General features: G+C 32.8%; 1 protein-coding gene and 1 long non-coding RNA gene across 6 annotated transcripts in view; both read left to right on the forward strand.

Moving 5' to 3' along the window:
• The window catches only part of LOC105319293 (ubiquitin carboxyl-terminal hydrolase 25), a 196,348-nt gene that overhangs the window by 112,397 nt on the left and 64,429 nt on the right, over window positions 1-19,522 (forward strand). For all 3 annotated transcript variants that reach the window (XM_066076350.1, XM_034446363.2, XM_034446362.2), the window contains 3 exons: window positions 1,858-2,006; window positions 6,675-6,802; window positions 18,607-18,702. In XM_066076350.1, the coding sequence (XP_065932422.1) occupies window positions 1,858-2,006; window positions 6,675-6,802; window positions 18,607-18,702 (373 nt within the window). The remainder of the gene's footprint in view (window positions 1-1,857; window positions 2,007-6,674; window positions 6,803-18,606; window positions 18,703-19,522) is intronic.
• LOC105317601 (uncharacterized) lies at window positions 10,993-15,222 on the forward strand. 3 transcript variants are annotated; one of them, XR_010711068.1, is made up of 6 exons: window positions 10,993-12,661; window positions 12,989-13,031; window positions 13,365-13,433; window positions 13,582-13,609; window positions 13,788-13,862; window positions 14,115-15,222. It is a non-coding gene; the product is annotated as an uncharacterized lncRNA (long non-coding RNA). The 3 variants fall into 3 exon arrangements; XR_010711069.1 differs by lacking the exon at window positions 13,582-13,609 and having other exon boundaries at window positions 13,365-13,439; XR_010711067.1 differs by lacking the exon at window positions 13,582-13,609.

Genomic DNA, 19,522 nt, shown 5'->3' on the forward strand with positions numbered 1-19,522 from the left:
CTTTCACTTATTTTTTTTATAAGGCCTATGCATAACTAAATACGTAACTGATTTAAGTCAAAACCGGAAGTAATCGTAAAAAGTAAACTGGACTACAACACCATGTCATACTATGATCATGGTAGACAGTACTTGGATGGACTTTGATATATTCAAGCTGCACAGCAGCTTTTTGAGCTCAAAATCAGAGAAAACCCCGCGAAATTTGCATGTAAAGATTCAGAATTGGGGGGAGGGGGGTGGGTATGGGGAAGACAAATACGATTGCGGGAGAAATTTGTCTCCCGCACGGGAGATAGGTTGGATGCGAGAGATCTTAGATTTTTAGGCCGTTTCGCGGGAGTCTCCCGCGCAATTATTATTATTATTATTAACAGGTATGTTTTTCTTTATCATCAGATACATAAATTTGTAATTGTATTACTGTTATACATATGTATTTACAGTGAAATTCTGACAATTTTGATTTAAATTTTTCTTTGTTAACTAATTTTTTTTTACAATTCTAGAACTTTTTTTATTTGTATGTGTTCCAAACCTTTATTATTCAATTCAATTATTTGTAGACAAAGTTTGTTGATATACATTTACACGTAAATGGATAAAAAAAAATACGCAGATGGGATCTTACAGAAAAAAAACCCAATTATGAAGGAAAACGTTCTTGCCAGCTTTTATAATATATATCTGTACAGTGTAATTAATATGGAGTAAACAACCTTAGAAAGTTGTGACCACTCACATCCGAAGAAACAAACTTCTTGTGCATCACAGTTTTACAATAATGAACATTCTGAGTCGTTAGGAACGCCTAAAAACAAGACTGTTGTAAATTTTAATATAATAAACACCTTTAACCGATTTATTTGAGCTATAATCCTTACTAAGTTCTGTTTACGATGTTTACACGTTGATCAATTTGATCGTTATTGCCGACTTCATCGTCGCTTCTTCGGCAATATCATTGTTTTTTTCGAAGAAGGTCGCATGTGACTTCACTGTACCACGTGACACGCTATCTAATGAACAAGTTTTTAAACGATCTGGGCTATGATTTAAATTGATATTATGGCTAATTACGACTTTTATACCGTTAACAAACTGTTAGAAGTAATTATTAGATACACAAGGAAGCCGAAAAATGTAAAATGTCCCATACTTTAGAAACATGCGATATGTCCTTTAACTATCGTGTATTAAGAAATCAAGAACAATTTTAATTCTATTTGTGATGCATGCTGAAACAATTTTGTAGGTCACATTATGGAGAGATATTGGATGCCAATTAGTTATTTATTCTCTTGGTTTATCCCCTTTTGGCAGTATAGATATAATACCTTGTTTTTGAGTGACTGAAAGCTCGCCAACATCAAACCCCAAATTTACTGATCTTATAAAAAGCATCCAAGATCCTTCCAAAAATTTTTTAAAAAATTCTATAGTAAACCCATCACTCCCTGGACTTTTATTGTTTTTCATGTTTTTTTTATGCCAATAAGGCTTCCTCATTAGTTATGTAACCCCCTAAATTATTAGACAGGTTTTCATCAAGTAGTCTAATGTAATTCATTCTTTATCATGGCAGGAATATAAATTTTTATAAAACGTCTCAATTTCATCTAAAATATCTTCCTGTGAGGTAATAACAGTACCATTGCTGCACATAAGTTTGCTAACAGTTTTATTGACATAATTTTTTTTTTTCTAAACTAAGAAAATATTTTGTTTGCTTTTCACCTTGTTCAGTCTGTAATCTTTGTTCACCTGTGTTTCTATTTTTAAACAAAAAAATGGTGTGGATGGAGAAAAATGAAATTAAATAATCAAAATAATATGTTATTTCAACATATTTTGAAGGGAAAGGATTTAGCAATGAAGAAAATTTTGGTCAATTTCCTCTACAAGTGAATGGTTTCTGCGACATTCATGAAAGTTTGGAGGCCGCCACAGCTCAAGGTGAAATTGAGACAATCAGCAGAGATGCTACACAAAAATCAGGACAAGAGGTAATGACTTGCATAACAAGTATCGTCAGGTAACAATTTTTTATATTTAACTTCTTTTGGAAAACTACCAGGCCAATTATAACTAATTTTGATTTTGAAGCATCACTAGGACAACAGGAATCTAAATTTTAGTATTAATGACCTTACAACTCCCGGAGCCTCATCGACTACACATGGTTTTATCAAACAAGACACAAACACTATCACGTTTACTAAATAACCCTTCTTGTGTTCAACAGTTTATGAATATCAGATTTTGAGTTGATCAATGTTTGGTTTAATAGATCTAAACAAAAATCAAAAATATATAATTGCATGAGACATTAATTTAAGGCAACACTTAAATTATAGCTATTTTATATTTAGAACATATATTATCTTACTTTAAATTTTTAATAATGAAGAACACGAATGGTTGACAACAAAGTAGAGAAAATATTTAAAAGTCACTCAAATCTTCAATTTTTTTTCATTTAAAAAAATTATTTGACATGAGAAAACTCTATGACTGCATGCACAAAAATCTCTGAAGAGGCTGATATCTTCAAGAAAAAATAACATTTAGCTGTGTGACATATGCCGGTAATTAAATTAGCATAAAATGAGTGCTAATTTTATTCCAAATTTGAGTTAATTTGGAAAATAATATTAAAGGAGGGGAGTTCACTGAGATTTTAAATTTTAATTCATGATTTTGAAGCTCTTTGTTTGAAGCAGCCATATTGGACGCATGATAAAAGGGTCAATCTGAGATCAATTTGTTTGTTGTTCAACTGTAAGTTTATGTCTGAAGAGAATCTTTGAAACATGCAAGATATATTGGTGCCAATTTTGTGAAGTAAATTGAGGTTAAATGTATGTAGGTAAATATATGATTCATTTTGAAAAATAAATTGTATTCTTTCTTTAAAAACATTTTCCCCCGGTTTCAATTGTTTGCAATTTTCTTTTTACTAACCATGCGTATTTGAGTGTCAAGCTTCAAGTAATAAGGAAGATACAGAGCTTTGCTCACAATTCTATCTTTGTACACAGACACCCCTGCGAATGTTTATGTTATTTAAATTTAGACCACATGGTTTTATTTGACCATTTTAGTTTCGCAGTACAAATTGTGCCATGTGTTTATAGTTTATTTCCTAGAATCTAGGTAGTTGTAGTGAAATATAAAATCTTGACATTTATTGATTTTAAACTTTAACTCCATAAATTGATGGATAAAATGAGTTCTAGAAATGAATGTGACAATAGAGAACATAGGTTTTTAGCTCACCAAACGAAGTCAGTGGGAGCTTATGCTATACCTCCGGCATCGGTGTCCAGACCTGGTTAAGGTTTTTGTTTCAGGTTCTGTATCTATAAGTTATTACTTGTCCTACTTTCATCAAACTTGCATGGATGGTGGATCTGATGATACTGATGCACCTGGCATGCTTCAGTGCTGAATCTGAGCCATAGGTTTCGGATGCTGGAGGAGGTTAAGGTTTAAAGAGCTGGTTAAAGTTTTTGGTGCAGGTGCCATTTGATGATTATATCTTAGTTATTACTGGTCCTAACTTCATTAAACTTGCATGGATGATGTGTTTCATAATGCTGATGCCCAGGACAGGCTTGAATGCTGAATCTAAGCCATAGGTTTCAGATGCTGGATGAGGTTAAGTTTTTTGGAACAGGTCATATGTTTAATAGATAATAGTACTACTGTAGACATGGAAAACATCACGGTGTTTTTAATTTCACTATGTTCACGGTCAGACAATTTTCTATGAACATTAAACCACCGTGAATATTCACTGTGTATTTGCAATCTCCGTGTATGCCGCCATTACAGATTTTATTGATAGATGATAAGTGGGGCTTAAATTACCACTTCCCTATCGTAATTTTAGCACTTTTAAAAACGCAAGCAGAAATATAATGTATAATTAAGGTTAATTAAACAACTAATCATGACGGAACATTCGATTTACCTGTATCTTTTAACACCCCTCAGCTCTGCGGCCCTATCGAAGCCGTTGTTGAGAAGACTTGCGCTAAGTGCCGCTTATTATTTCTGACATCTCCGTAGATTCCTGTACACCAAGAGGGTTGTTTGCGATTGGCATTCATATTGAGCAGTTCACTTTGAAGATTACTTGATTATAAAGTCGTACATTTTTTAAACATATTACTCCCCCCCCCCATAATTTTCATGCTCAAAATGTTGGATTTGCAGTATACAATAGTGCTTATTATCATCGATAAAATACTTTAAATATTTTGTTGATAGTTTTTAAAATGTATGGTTATATGTTCATTTCATATCATATATGTTTTTCAATCTTCATTTAAATTGAAACCGATTGGCCGTGAAATTAAAAACACAGTGAAAGGTACTAACACAGGAAATCGTGAAATTTTAGACACATAGAATTAAAGACGTTTACAGTATTTCAAACTTGCATAGTTGAATTAACTTTAATATGAATGAATCGCAGAGGTAGCTTTAGATGCAGTCCATTTTAAGCTCCATTATCAAGGATGCTGAAAAAAACTTGTACATCACTCAAACCTACTTGATAGATGCGTTTGTTGTTAAATGATGTAACATGATTCCTGTTGTATAGTACTCTATGATATGAATACACCATCGTTTTATATGATACGATATTAGATGTATATCATACGAGGGTCAATCAAAAAATACGAAGACTTTTGCCATAACTATGTTATTTAACGTCATAATATTACTAATTTTAGTAGACATAATTTAGCAATTGTTTCAAACAATTTGAAATTAAAAAAATTCATATATTCCTTTATTTCTAAGAATTATATAGAATCTAATCCTGCAAAACTGAGGTCACGGCGCACGGTCAAACTTTGTGTTGTGTCAACAATAAAACATATTATGTCGAAAGTAATATCTCCATAAATTGGGCTTCAATCCAACAAATATTGAAACCTTAAATCAAGAATAGTCATGATATTCTACGAACCAAATAATGACGAGATATATACATTTGTTGAACAGATATCAGTAACTAAAGACATACAGTCCTATTTAAATTTGACTAAGAACATCACGGCGCAACGAAAAGTATAAACAGAATGGATCTTACTCGGGAAAAAGCTGAAAAAAACTGTGAAAATGCTCAGTGGTAGAAAAAATAAGTCAAAAATTATTTGCACCTTTGTGATTAACTCTAACACATTTTGTGGGGTTGCTGTAAAAATGTATTTTGAACATCAAACAATACGAAAAAGAGTAGAATGTTTGTAAATATTTGATGGAAAAATAAACAACGTCATCTGACATTCAAGGATGTCCTTACTGTAAACGAGGAGACATGCAGTAAAAAAAAAGAGAAAACTTCGAGGAACTAAGTTATGATTATCGAACAAATGTGAATTAATTAGATGTCAGGTAAAATATTGTCGATTTAAATTGTATGGTGAAAAGTACCAAAGATAAGAATAATATAAAGATTGGGTATTTCTAATAACTCAGTGTGTGTCTTGACGTCATGTTTTCAACGTTACCGTGCGCCGTGGGGACAAAACATGTTGATTTTAAAATCGGGTAACAAAAATACCTTTTTATCAAATCGAATGAAACTTCGTATATCAATAAAATAAATATTGTTGCATAAATTAATCTGTTAGTTATGACTTTACTGAAAAATATATGATAGACAGCCACATCGTCTTCGTATTTTTTGATTGACCCTCGTATATTGTAAAAAGTTATATAATACCATATGATACTGTATCAATTTTTTAGCTGGGTTTTCCAATGGAAAAATCCGGTTATTAAAATGGTAGGTAGGAGGGCTGCTGCCAAACGGGTACCCTCATTGTACGGATAACGCCTCCTACAGTTTTCAATATAGGAAGTTGTTCTTTTGTAGATCAATTGTACATATATCAGAGGTGTGCATATTGCTAGGGTTTTGATTTCTGATAAGTAATGAAAAAAATACCAGCTTTTGAACTTAATCATTTTTTGGCAAAATATTGCATATTGGTACTCCATTTCACTGGATACGGTAGGTAGTGTTTATCAATTCAGGATTGACAACAATTATGGATTCAGTTCACATAAAAGAAAACCCGGTTTGTTGTCACATTGACAGCTTTTCACTTGTTTGTACATTATGATACGATATTGTAGCACGATTTTGTTAAGTATAGTATTGTATATTATGATACAATATTTTATAATATATACTTTTTTATCACATGCTATTGTTTCATATGATATTGCAATACAAAATATTGTATCATATGATGAATTATGATATTGTATGAAATATACATATGAAAAACGTACCATACTGTGTGAGAAAGGTGTCGTATCATACAAACTGTATATGATGTGGAAAGCGTGTGAGAAATGTACAGATGGTGTAGTAGTGCGTTTCAGTGTCTGTATCAAAACCTGACAACTATTTAGGCATAGTGTGCACAACACAACACTATTATAGAAGTACAACAGAATTTAGTGTCATGTTAACTTAGTCATATTATAATTCTTTGAAGAAATAAAAGGCCATCTGAAGGATTGCTTGGGGCTACTTTGAAATCCTTGCCTGTTTATAGGCACCAAAATCATTGTTATGTTGTGCTTAAATTCAAATTGTCATTTTGACACTTCAAAGTTAATATGCTTTTTTATTTTATTTTCAGCTGTGGTTTACAAAGCTTCCACCTGTGTTGACCTTTGAATTTTCACGTTTTCAATTTAATCAACAACTAGGAAGACCAGAAAAAATACACAATAAGATAGAATTCCCTCATGTAATATATATGGATAGGTAATATATATTTTATGTGAATTACCGTTAATGTATTATACATATTTTCTGGCGATGAGGACAATGACAAGTTTATCCCGAGGTGGACAATATTGGACGACCTCAATATTTTGACATATATATCAAAATAAATAAGAAAATAAAGTATGATTTTATAATATTTTTCTTTCCAAAATTGTGACCTAACTCTCACTGCGCAATGGGTTAGAGTGTTAGCTGCAAATCTGTATGACATGAGTTTGAATCCCACTGGGACTTTTATAAATTTAACCTTTCCAAAAGTTTTAAAACACAATTTTTGGTCAGATACCATTTTCTAATTACCTACTACTATTGTCTGTCGTCTGTCTGTTTTACCGTAAACTTTTCACACTTTTGACTTCTCTAGATCACTGGGCCAAAGAAAGTGGGTGCAGAAGATTGTATGTTTGCATTTAAATTCAGATTTAAATGTCTTAAACCTCAAAATGCTACAGGGTCGGACTAAAATTGATTATTTAGATATTACAAGAAGAAATCTTGAGAGCTGAAATACAAATATTCTATTATAATACAGTAAAACACGCTTATAACGAAGCGCTGGGGACTTGCATATTTACTTCGCTATAAACATACTTCGTTATATTGTTTATAACGTAGTATCTTCAAACCAACAACTAAATTCGCTATAAGCAAAAAAAATACCAATCAACTCTAAACATGTTTTATTGACAGGAAATGTTTAGTATTCAATGCAGGATTTTATTTTGAACAAAATTCTTGAATTTTTGATTGTTTTAAGCCTAGAATTTGCTGTTTTTTCTAGTGTTTATTAATATCAGAGAATGCTTTAAACACAGAGTCGGGAACATTCTCGGATCGCTCTATGCAAGCCTGCACCATCTGTATGTAGACTTGCGCTTGTTTTGTGGTTATTGAGACGTCTGCTGATGGTTCATTGTCAACAGGTTCGCTGTCATCGCCGCTAGATTCGTCGTTGTTAGTAACTGCATCGATAATTTGATCATCAGTCAGGCTTTGGACGGAAACAATTTCTTTGTCGATGTCTACGTAATCTTCCATACTCATTTCATATGCGCATGCTCTCATGAGGTCTGCTAAGGGAACATCGTCGTCACTGTCAGAGTCAATGGTTGGTACACGTACCAACGGTAGATCATCCTCTGGGTCAAAATCTGTATCTTCAATAGATCTAGATCGTCAATGATAACAGAAACCCAGCTTTTTGGAAGCATCATGGGACACACAAACTTGTCACGGCTTTGCATGCATTAAAAAGCATCCTTATTGCACGCAAAACATGCACCGCAGGTTCCACTTTAGCTATACATGGCACTAAATAAAAAAACGAGAAAAAAAACACTAATCAATTCTAGTATGCAAGACAAATATCTCTCTCTCTCTCTCTCTCTCTCTCTCTCTCACACACACGATGAATGATTAAGTTATTTCTATCCTTTACAGAATTTTTAATCATACATAAATATATCTCACCTCAAGGATGTAAGCGATTAAAGACTGTCTGTATTTGACCTTCATGTTGTATATGATTCCTTGGGCCATGGGCTGTAATTTGCTGGTAGTATTTGGTGGTAAGAACGCAAATTTTATCGCACGAAGGTTATCAACTGTGGGGTGGGCAGCGCAATTATCAACAAACAAAAGAATTGAGCATTTCTGGGAGAACATTTGTCTATCAACAATCCGAAGCCATTCAATAAATATATCAGAAGTCATCCAGGCGCGATTGTTTGCCCTGTAAATGGCATGTAGGGATTTCACACCTTTAAAGCCTCAGGGATTTTCATATTTACCAATAACCACGGGTTTAAGAAAGTTGGAACCGTCCATATTTGCACACAAAAGAACTGAAGTCTTTCTTTGGCTTTTTTCCCACCATAAAATTTTTCACCTTTTAATTGTAATGTTTATTTGGAAGTAATTTATAAAATAACACGGTCTCGTCTGCATTAAATATGTCTCTCGGCTCATAATTCTTTATCAAAGTCGGCAATTTTGTCGTCAGCCAGTTGTTTTCCAAATCAGCATTTACCTCCGCTGATTCTCCGCTGATGGATCGGGACACAATGCTATGTAGAGTTTTAAACCTTTCCAACCAGCCTGTGTTCAGATGGAATGAGATATCACCGAGTCGTTTTGCAAAATCTTCTGCTTTTGTCATTAGCACAGGACCTGATAACGGAACATTTTGAGCATGTTTTTCCTGAAACCACTTAAATAAAGCTTCTTCAAATTGCGTATGTGCTCCAGAACGATGCTGTTTTCTAGAAGGAGACGAAGAATCAAAGTGTTTCAAAATAGCATCACGATTTTTAAGAATTGTACTGAGAGAGTTTGGTAAAATGCCGAATTCACTTCCAATATCTTTTTTTGCTTTTTTCCCTTCATCCACCGCCAAAATTATTTGATATTTCGTTTTAAGTGAAATAGCTTTCCGTTTTCTGGACGGCGAATCCATGTCTCATGAATGAATGAACAGAATAAAATTTACCCGAAAACCCAAATCATCATATGAAAACAGTTCATTTAAAACTGCCCATATCGTTGATAGTTTGAGAAAACAGTTCACTTAATGTCAAAATTATCCCGCTTGGGGCCTCTATCAGAAATATTTAAAGCTAGTGGGAAATAACAGGTTCTATTTATAGTACACATTCTGATGTTTTATAAACGTTGTTTATTATTTTTAATTGGCATTTTCAAAAAATGAATCGTGCAACAATCTCACTTTAATCTATATTGATAATGAATTAATTCATTTGCTAATACGACACAAGCGGACACCTGTACTAGCTGCTGTGTGTGTCCATGTGGAAATGTGTGAAACCAATCTTCGTTTGCGTGCATCCAGATGAAAATGTGTGAAAACACAACTCAAGAAAATCGCTATATACAATGGGAAATCTGTGTTGTTTTAGCTAGAGGGCATTAAAAACTACTTCGTTTTATCCGTGAATTCGCTATATTCAACTTCGCAATAAAAAGGAATAAAAATTATTAATTGATAGAATTTTGGCCGGGGAATTACGAGTGATTCGCTATAAGCCTCAATTCGTTATAAGCGTGATCGTTATAAACGTGTTTTACTGTACTTACAAGCTTTCTGAAAAGGACAATGAGGGTAAAAAAAAATGCAGTAAATTTCTAATTAAATTCGAGGAATTAATATCTGTGTAAAATTGCGAGAAGCCCGTCTCGCCAATTTTAAAATCTCGCTTTTAATTTCTGGATATATGTAAAGTACATGAGACTATGATAAAATTTCGGCATTCGTGATTTTTTGTTCTCGCGATTTAATGGGAAATCGTGGAATCGCGGAATTAAGTACTTGGCGCGTAAAATAGGGAATCTACAGTAGTTATATTTCAAATGTTAATGCATATCTTTTTCAGAGATGGCTTCAATAAAATTAGAAAGGATTTAGTTAAATTTTAATTACTTCCTTAAAACCTTCAATCAGATCACCATTACCAATACAAGGCTTTTTAAATATAATTGATCAAATTCCAACTACTTTGCAGATCTAAATAATTAAGTTATAAATTACATTTGAGAATATACATTTATTGAGTTTTTTCAACAATTTTGTTATCATTGATATGTTGGGACCCAAGATAACAAGATACAGTCCTGTGACATAATTATTCACCACTTCCAAAATGGCTGCCCAAAATCGCAAATCCACTTTGGGAAGTTAAAAACTTGTTAGTTGTTTATAAAATTAAATTTTTACTTCAGTATTTTGTCAGATTTGCTTTCATCCTTATTACCTCCTTTAGTGATCCTGGTATTGAATTATAGATTTCTCTAATATACTGTTTTTTACTATACCAACATTTATTCGCGGCGACTTTATTTCGCAGTTTACTTCCAATAAACTGGCTTATCCCTAAACCCTTATCCAGACCTTTATTTTGTTATTAGAACCATATCATGCAATAAAAACTGGTTCGCTGCAAGAAATATTCACCACGACGAGGTTCTTGCGAACATCACGAAAAGTTCTCGCACGCGAATAAAAGTTGGTTTACAGTAACCAAATGTTCTCTATAATGTTTAAATCTGGTGATTATACTGGTCATTTTGTTGTATTGATATCATTAGCTCACTTGAGCTGAAAGCTTAAGTGAGCTATTCTGATTACATTTTGTCTGTCTGTCTGACGTCTGTCTGTCTGTCCGTGTTTACGAGAGTGCATGTATTGGGTTCTTTTTATACTTAATTGGTACTAATTGGGTACTTTTTTCTTATTGGGTATACCCAAGAGGAAGTGTCGCTTAATCTACTTAAAATGCCTTAATTGGGTACATGAAAGTTAGTACCCAACAAAACTTAGACACTGCGACTTGTCCAATAAAGTGTCTGAAAAAGTTGCTTCTATGGACGCACCATGTATTCGCTTCTATATCATACTTTCGGAACACTAAATTTAGCTAAGCTGCGGTCATAGTAACTCCCGAGAGTTCCGAAAAGCAACCTCCGTTAATCTTGTTCTTTCAAGCGTTTGATATCACACACAACAACAATGGCGTCTGCAAGGCATAGTGAGCACGAGGTCAAGATCCAAAAAGTAAGTTTCTTGATTTATTCACACTTTAAAAATAAGTCTTGCTTTGATACATTTTGTCAAACATAAGGATATTTTACTTTATTAATCAATTTTGAACTACATTCGGATAATTATAGTAATAAAAGGACTTATGTGTATTTCGAATTTCCTCTGTCTTGATCGTCTTAACATACATTGAATAGCGGATGCCCTTTTTATTGAAAGTAAATTCAATTCAAAACCACCATTGTCCTAGCCTCTGTTTTTTGCAAAGTTAAACCCGAACATGCTGGACTTCACGCACGAGTGACCTGAGACAATAGACAATACAGTTAAACACTATAGAGAGGCCCAAGCTGAGGGGGTATACACAGCTGTCCTGTTAAATGGGTGATTTGACACCTAATTACTGGTGCAATAATTTGATAAATAACAACTGTATTATCTCCTTGAAATAAGTAGGCCAATTGTACAAGCTAGATTAACACTGAGACATCGTAAGGTTATCTAAAAAATAGAATTAACACAAAAGAATATATTTTATGGAGATAATTTGAAATTTCAACACCGAGGCACCTAAAACCATGATTTGACTAAAGAAACGTTTTAATAAAAAACTAGATGTGAAGTTTTCCTATTCTTTTCTAAGCTTTTAAGCTATCGTCAGATTAACCAGAATTTTCTCTGTTTCCCAAAAAACGTAACTACACTTCTTGAAGAATGCAGAAACTTAATTCATAATAAAAGATTGCAATATTGTTTTGCAGATTTTAATGCCACTTGATTTTTAAAAAGCCTAAAATAACAATTTCAATATCCAAATTTCTGTGGTAAAAAGGGTTTAATAATTTTGCCATCAGTTGTCTACTTATTTTCTTTTGATTGAGAAGTGGACAGGCATAGTCTACACTCATGCTATGCCTGTCTACTTCTCAAAAGAGAATATTGTCTACATTATACATGTCCTATGATTCATTACTGGATACAGATGTGTTCAAGTTTACATATAGCCTAAATGAAATAAAGAATTTTTAATGCATTATACTTTAAAACTAGTCAGACTGTTCTAAGGGATGAAAATAAATGTAAATCAATGTAAGAGAGAAAAAAAAAATGAAAATAAAATATTGAATAACACTTAATATGTGAATGCAAAAGCAAATCATTTTTTGTACAATAATATTGTTTCATTACAGATCTTGAGGTCACATTTGATTACGATGCAAAATTTTCCTTAAAATACGCTTGTTTCCAAGGATTAATGATTTATAATATTACCGCAAAAAAAGGTGCCTCTTTCAAGGTTTTATAATATTTACCGCAGAGAAAAGTGCCCTTTTCACCATTATTTAACATGCCCTTTTCAAATCCTAGATTTAACACTATACCAGGCTATATATTAAAAACTATATTATTTATGAAAGTGAGAAATCGTAAATGTGGATTATGAATTTTTATACTATGCTAACATCTTGTATATTTTTGATGATGAATACACTGTTGGGTAAAATAATTTTAATAAATCGCTTGTCCAATTTTTTTGTTGGATATCGTGAATCAGTAAGTCCATTATAAGTATAAATATAGAGATATATTTGCATTTTTATTATGCACAGGTGGATCAACTACCAAGAGAACAAAAGATGTGTTAATTTTAAGGTAAGAGCATATAATGATAAGTGCCACATTAAATATTTTACTTTCTGTAGTAAATTGAAGGTAAAGAACATGGCGGTAGCGTGTTGTGAGGACCAAGCTGCTATGATTGTTGGTATCTTACACTTGTAAATTCATGTGTATTTGTGTGTTTGCATTTTAAACTCTAGATTAAATGGCCATAAAGAGACAAGAAGTTTGGTTTCTATGGTTAGAACACTGACAGGTGTACATCAAATAAATAGTGAATGTAACCTTGGCTTGAATATAAGCAGAAGCATGACACAATGATCAAGCCTTATGAAAAAATTTTTAATCGATTTCCTTGTATTTCAGGAGATGCTGTAACTCTTCTCCTGGATGGGGGTGTTTGGTGGCCAGGAGCATGTTCCTTGACGGAAAAAAGTAAGTGTATGTAATATTTTTTTTGTGCTTTTTTTCTTATCTTAGAAACATCTTAATGCATGTTATCTTCAAGTGAAAAGCACATTAATTTGCTATTTCAAAAGTTTTGAGAAATGGATTCCTGTATTTAATTTTCTCAATATTTCAGTGTGAATGCAGACAAAGGAAAAAAAATTGTAATGAACATTTTTTTACTGCTTGCTTGTTTGCACCATCATAATTATATTCCTTTGATGAACAGTTAGATGTAAACCATTTGTTGTAAAGGTGTTTGAAAATTTGGTTTCTGGAACTTGATCAATTGGGAAAAAAGCACTTTTCAGTTGCAATTAATTGAATAAAACTTTCTTGTAGTGATAGAAGAAGAAGACATACAGGAAGATGAATAAGTGGATACATCTTTTCGAGGAAAGAAAACCTCCTCATCTAGTAAATATTTTTTTTCTTCATATCATACCACATGACTGATTTGAGTTAATCTATTATTTCAATTAACTTTTCTAATTTCAAACTCCATCCAAACAGGATATTATCAGTCAAACTTTGTGTGCAAAGTAATTAATTGTAAATGAGGCCAAGTGTGTGTTTCAGTCCTTGTTAAGATATGATTTGAGTTATTTTATTTTCTATCTTTATTTAATTAACATATTTTATGTGACGTACAAATTTGTTTCATTGCAGCATGAATGAAATGGACGGAGGCTGAACTGGAGGAGGTTAAGGAATATTTCAGAGAATGTCTGATCTCGATCACCACTCCAGGAAGAATAACTTGCAATATGTGGATAGAGGAAAGCAGAGCTAATATAATAAGCTATGGGAAACTCTAAAGAAGAAAGTGTGGAGTCTGCCCCCCCCCCCCCCCCCAAAAAAAAAATAAAAAATAAAAAATAAAACCACCTTGACAGTTTTGGGTCTAAAACCTACAGCAAAACTTAATTATGTAATGATGTTTGTTTTCATCTTCCTCCTTGCTCTTATTACAGTGAATTTTTATTTTTTTAGTTTTGAGACAATTTTTTTTCATTTTCATCACCGTTTACCATACTTTTCACTGAAATTGAATCAATGGTAATTTCTTTTATTGTTAGAAAGACATGCATTGTATCTTTTTAGAAAGGATGTAATCAGTTTGAGAATGTTATCATTCAAAAGTACATTTTCATTTAATTGGACATTTGATGAGAATTTTGTTTGATCAAGTCAAATTATTGCAAGATTGCAATTTATTTAGCAGTATGGTAGTATAAAATTATTTGTAGTATTTTCATGGATTTTCTTCATTTGATGAGAACTTCTTTTATTAAAGGAACTGATTGCCAACTTTTGTAACTAAGGACTTGATTTATTTAAGACACCGTTTGCCCTTTGTCATAAATATATCTTTGTATCAAAGCCTAGATTATTATCTTTCTGTGTTTTGAAGACAAAAACAAAAGAAAGTTGACACCTCTTAGTTTGGTAATTACATATACTTTGTGGTAGATGAATTGAAGGTTTGTGGACAAAATATTTTCATTATATTGCTTGAATTTTCTTGAACTGTGGCCATGTTGCAATTATTTAAGATCCATGCTTAGAAAAATTGTTAATTGCTAAATTGTCATTTGCATAACAGCCAGGTAGTTGCAAAATGATGGTATATGTACCTTGACCTATCATAAATTGATATTTGTAAAGGTTTCTAGACCAGATATGTAGTGTTCAAAAAATATTTGAACTATTTAATGCTTATAATGCTTATGAATGCCAATTGTTTTTTGAAAAATAAAAACGAAATGTTAAAATCCGTGAGATTTGCTTCTTGTGATTCAATGTGGTTATAAATTCCTCGTATTTAATTAGGAATCTTCAGTACAAAACAAGGGCTATATAAATGCCCTCTACTGATTGGGTTGTATTCTAATGCAGGAGAACAGATATTGAAGAAAAATGCCGACAGATGTTCCAAATATCTGTTAAGTTATATATCAGTTAAGGAAGATAGGTAACAAAGAGGATTTGGAGAGCCAGGTGTCCAGATCTTGTTGGGTTGTATTTCAATTAGGGAAAAATAGGTTACCTAGAGGATTTGGACCGTGTCCAATTCTTGTTGAGTTGTATTATAGTTAAGGAAGGAAGGTAACCAAGAGGATTTGGACAGGTGTCCAACTTTTAGTGGGTTATATTCCAGTAAAGGAAGAAAGGTAACCAAGAGGATTTGGACAAGTGTCCAACTTTTATTGGGTTGTATTCTAGTATTAAAGGAAGAAAGGTAACCAAGAGGATTTGGACAAGTGTCCGACTTTTGTTGGGTTATATTCCAGGAAAGGAAGAAAGGTAACCAAGAAGATTTGGACAAGTGTCCAACTTTTATTGGGTTGTATTCTAGTAAAGGAAGAAAGGTAACCAAGAGGATTTGGACAAGTGTCCGACTTTTGTTGGGTTATATTCCAGTAAAGGAAGAAAGGAAACCAAGAAGATTTGGACAAGTGTCCAACTTTTAGTGGGTTGTATTCTAGTAAAGGAAGAAAGGTAACCAAGAAGATTTAGACATGTGTCCAACTTTTATTGGGTTATATTCCAGTAAAGGAAGAAAAAGTAACCAAGAGGATTTGGACAAGTGTCCGACTTTTGTTGGGTTGTATTCCAGTAAAGGAAGAAAGATAGCCAGGAGGATTTGGACAGGTGTCTGATTCTTTTTGAGTTGTATGCCAGTTAAGGAAGAAAGGTGGCCAAGAACATTTGTACAGGTGCCCAATTATTGTTGGGTGGTATGCCAATTGGAGAAGAAAGGTAGCCAGGAGGATTTGTACAGGTTTCTTATTTCTATTGGGTTGTATTCCATTGAAGGAAGACAGGTAACCAAGAGGATTTGGACAGGTGTCCGATTTTCATTGGGTCGTATTCCAGTTAAGAAAGAAAGATAGCCAGGAGGATTTGGACAGGTGTCCATTATTTATTAGGTTGCATTCCATTTAAGGAAAACAAGTAATCAAGAAGATTTGGACAGGTTTCTAATTCTTGTTGGGTTATATTTACATTGATAGGATACAGGTAACCAAGAGAAGCTGGACAGGAGTAGAATACCTGTTGGCTACTTGTTTGTATCAAATATGAATGGGACTTTATCATAAGACTTGCTTAGTTTTCTTGTAATGAATAACATTTTCAGTAGGAAGCACTTTAAGATAAATTGTAGAAGGAAATAATATTTTTTTATCTTAGCAAAACAACTTCACAAAAAAATAGTTTGCCTCACACAAAACATTTGCAGTTTTGTCACAATATACCTACAAACAATAAAACAAGCATTAATTTGGAATGAATAAAGAAAAATAAAAAATAAATTCAATAAATGTGGACACTTAAATATATTTACCCAATTAGATTAAAACAGTTACAACCCAAAAACTACACTCTCGTATGTACGGTTTTTTCATATCCAATAAGCAATATCCAACAGAACTTGGACTTGACGAACCCAATAAATAGCCTAATGTGTGTCCGTCCGTCCATCCATCCATCCATCTGTCCATAAACTTTTCACATTTTTCAACATCTTCTCCAGAACCGCTGGGCCTAGGCCAATTTCAACCAAACTTAGCACAATGCACCCTTAGGCAAAGGGAATTCAAAGTTGTGAAAATTATGGATCACACCCTTTTACAAGGGGAGATAATTAGGAATTATTGAAAATTTTTGAAAAATCTTTAAAGATCTTCTTCTCAAAAACATATTGGCCAGGAAAGCTGAAACTTTTGTGGAGACATTCTCAGGTAGTGTAGATTCAAAGTTGTGAAAATTATGACCCCCAGGGGAAGGGTTGTGCCACAATTGAGGGTAAAATTAAAGTTGACTTCTCAAGAACCATTTGGCCAGGAAAGCTGAAACTTGTGTGGAAGCATCCTCAGGTAGTGTAGATTCAAAGTTGTGAAAATCATGACCCCTGGGGGGTAAGGTGGGGCACAATGGAAGGTCGAAGTTTTACAAAGGAATATATAGAGTAAATCTTTAAAAATCTTCTTCCCAGAAACTAATCAGCTAGGAAAGCTGAAACTTGTGTGGAAGCATCCTCAGGTAGTGTAGATTCAAAGTTGTGAAAATCATGACCCCTTGGGGTAGGGTGGGGCACAATGGGGGTTCGAAGTTTTACATAGGAATATATAGAGTAAATCTTTAAAAATCTTCTTCTCAGAAACTAATCAGCCAGGAAAGCTGAAACTTGTGTGGAAGTATCTTAGAGTGTCTTATAGCTGGTTAGAATATGAATTAAACTCTGTTCATACCCAGTCAGACTATTAGTAATACAGATTATTATGAGCTTCAGATAAAGAGCTTGACCTCGATTATCTTGATGCTGGAGCAGGTTTAAGTTTTTCAAGTCTTTAAATACAGGTTTGATTGTTGGAGAAAATGCTGTCTTGACTTACAGTCAAGGTTTATGTAACTTCAAGGTTTATGTAACTTTGGATTTGAAACACAAGGCTAGCTTTAGATACAGAGCCTGATCTCCAATATCAAGAGTGCTGAACACCTTTTCCTACCTCACTCAAACTTGCTTGATAGATATGAGCTCTGTAATCTGTAATTACCTATGTTTTTGTATTGCTAAAGATCTGCAGTTCTATAAAGAAATTTTGGATGACAGACAGTAAAGCTACTGTAACATTACCTCGCAAACAAAAAACTGGCAATTTACGGTACACAATAAACTGCAGGTCTTATTAACCTGATTTATAACCACATACTGTACAAATATTTGATACCAAGAATTTTCTAAAACCATCACCAGACTTAAAAAGTGAACTGGTTTGATTTTCAACATGGAAAAATGCTGATCCTCAAGTAGATTTATCAAACTGCGTTTTCTGATTATAGTTTGTTAAAGAGGAAGTCTAAAGCAAGTGAATCAATAACATTCATATCGATTTGAAGAAAATTAAGGTATCAAGTACTTCAACAAAATTTACCAGGAAATAATGTTAATCAATCCGAAATTATACTAAAGGCACAATTTTTGTGCATTGTAAATAGCTAGTTTTTTGTATGTGATACACTGTAGCTCTTTAGTCTGCATAGAGCTACATTTTTGCCATAAAATAAAATGTCGAAACATAAAGCTCGTAAAATTATAAAAAATACATGTCAATACATCTTCATTTTAATAACACTAAAATTAATATATTGGCAGGTATTTAGACTGCAACAAAAATGATACTCGACAACGAAGAGAAGAAGTCAGGAAATTAATGGAGGAGCTTGTGGTTTTGTATGCCAGATTAGACAAGTAAAGTATAACATAATTTGGCTGTTACATGTATAATCAAACTTTTCTAATATTTTGCTCAAGTAAGCTTTTTGATCACTCGTCTGTTATCTGTCAGTTCATCCATCTGTCTTCTAACTTTTTACATTAAATTTACACTCGTCGTATATATTTCCCCTTATGTTTTCAATGGAAATCTGTGATGTTTTATTTTCAATAACACGCCAAACCTAAGCACGGTTTAGTAAACGTCATCATGCATTTTGTATATATTTGTTATTTTATGAACTGTACAAACTGACATAATCAATTTGATGTGTGCCTTTGAAAAATAAATGTTGTTTTTTTTGGGGTTTTTTTTTTGATTTTCCATAATTTATTCAATTTTCAACAGCAATACAATATCAAATATAGCTTAAACAATAGTATTACACAAGATATAATGTAAATATACAATCTTTTCCACAAAGACAAGAGACAAGCGATTCACACACATAGTCCAATCCGTAGTCCTTTGAACCCCTTGTCTTCCAACTGGAGGACTGCAACCCCCAGAATGTGGAATAAAAATTGATGAATGCATAAAGTTACATAATATAATTACTTAAAGTAAAGTACATATCATCAGTACATGTAATACTTCCAGCTTTTTTAAGAACACAATTTTCCACAATTAAGTTATTTTTCACAAAATATTTTAAATTTTCTTTTGAAAAATAAATGTTAAATCTTAACTATTTATTAAAAAAGAGACTAGTTCTACTATAAATTATAATTTTAGCTGTTGAAGTCTGAAAAAACATGTTTTATGAAGTGTTCCATATATTATTCATATCCCAGA

The sequence above is a fragment of the Magallana gigas genome, chromosome 2, assembly GCF_963853765.1.
Source record: "Magallana gigas chromosome 2, xbMagGiga1.1, whole genome shotgun sequence".
Classification (NCBI taxonomy): Eukaryota; Metazoa; Mollusca; class Bivalvia; order Ostreida; family Ostreidae; genus Magallana; species Magallana gigas.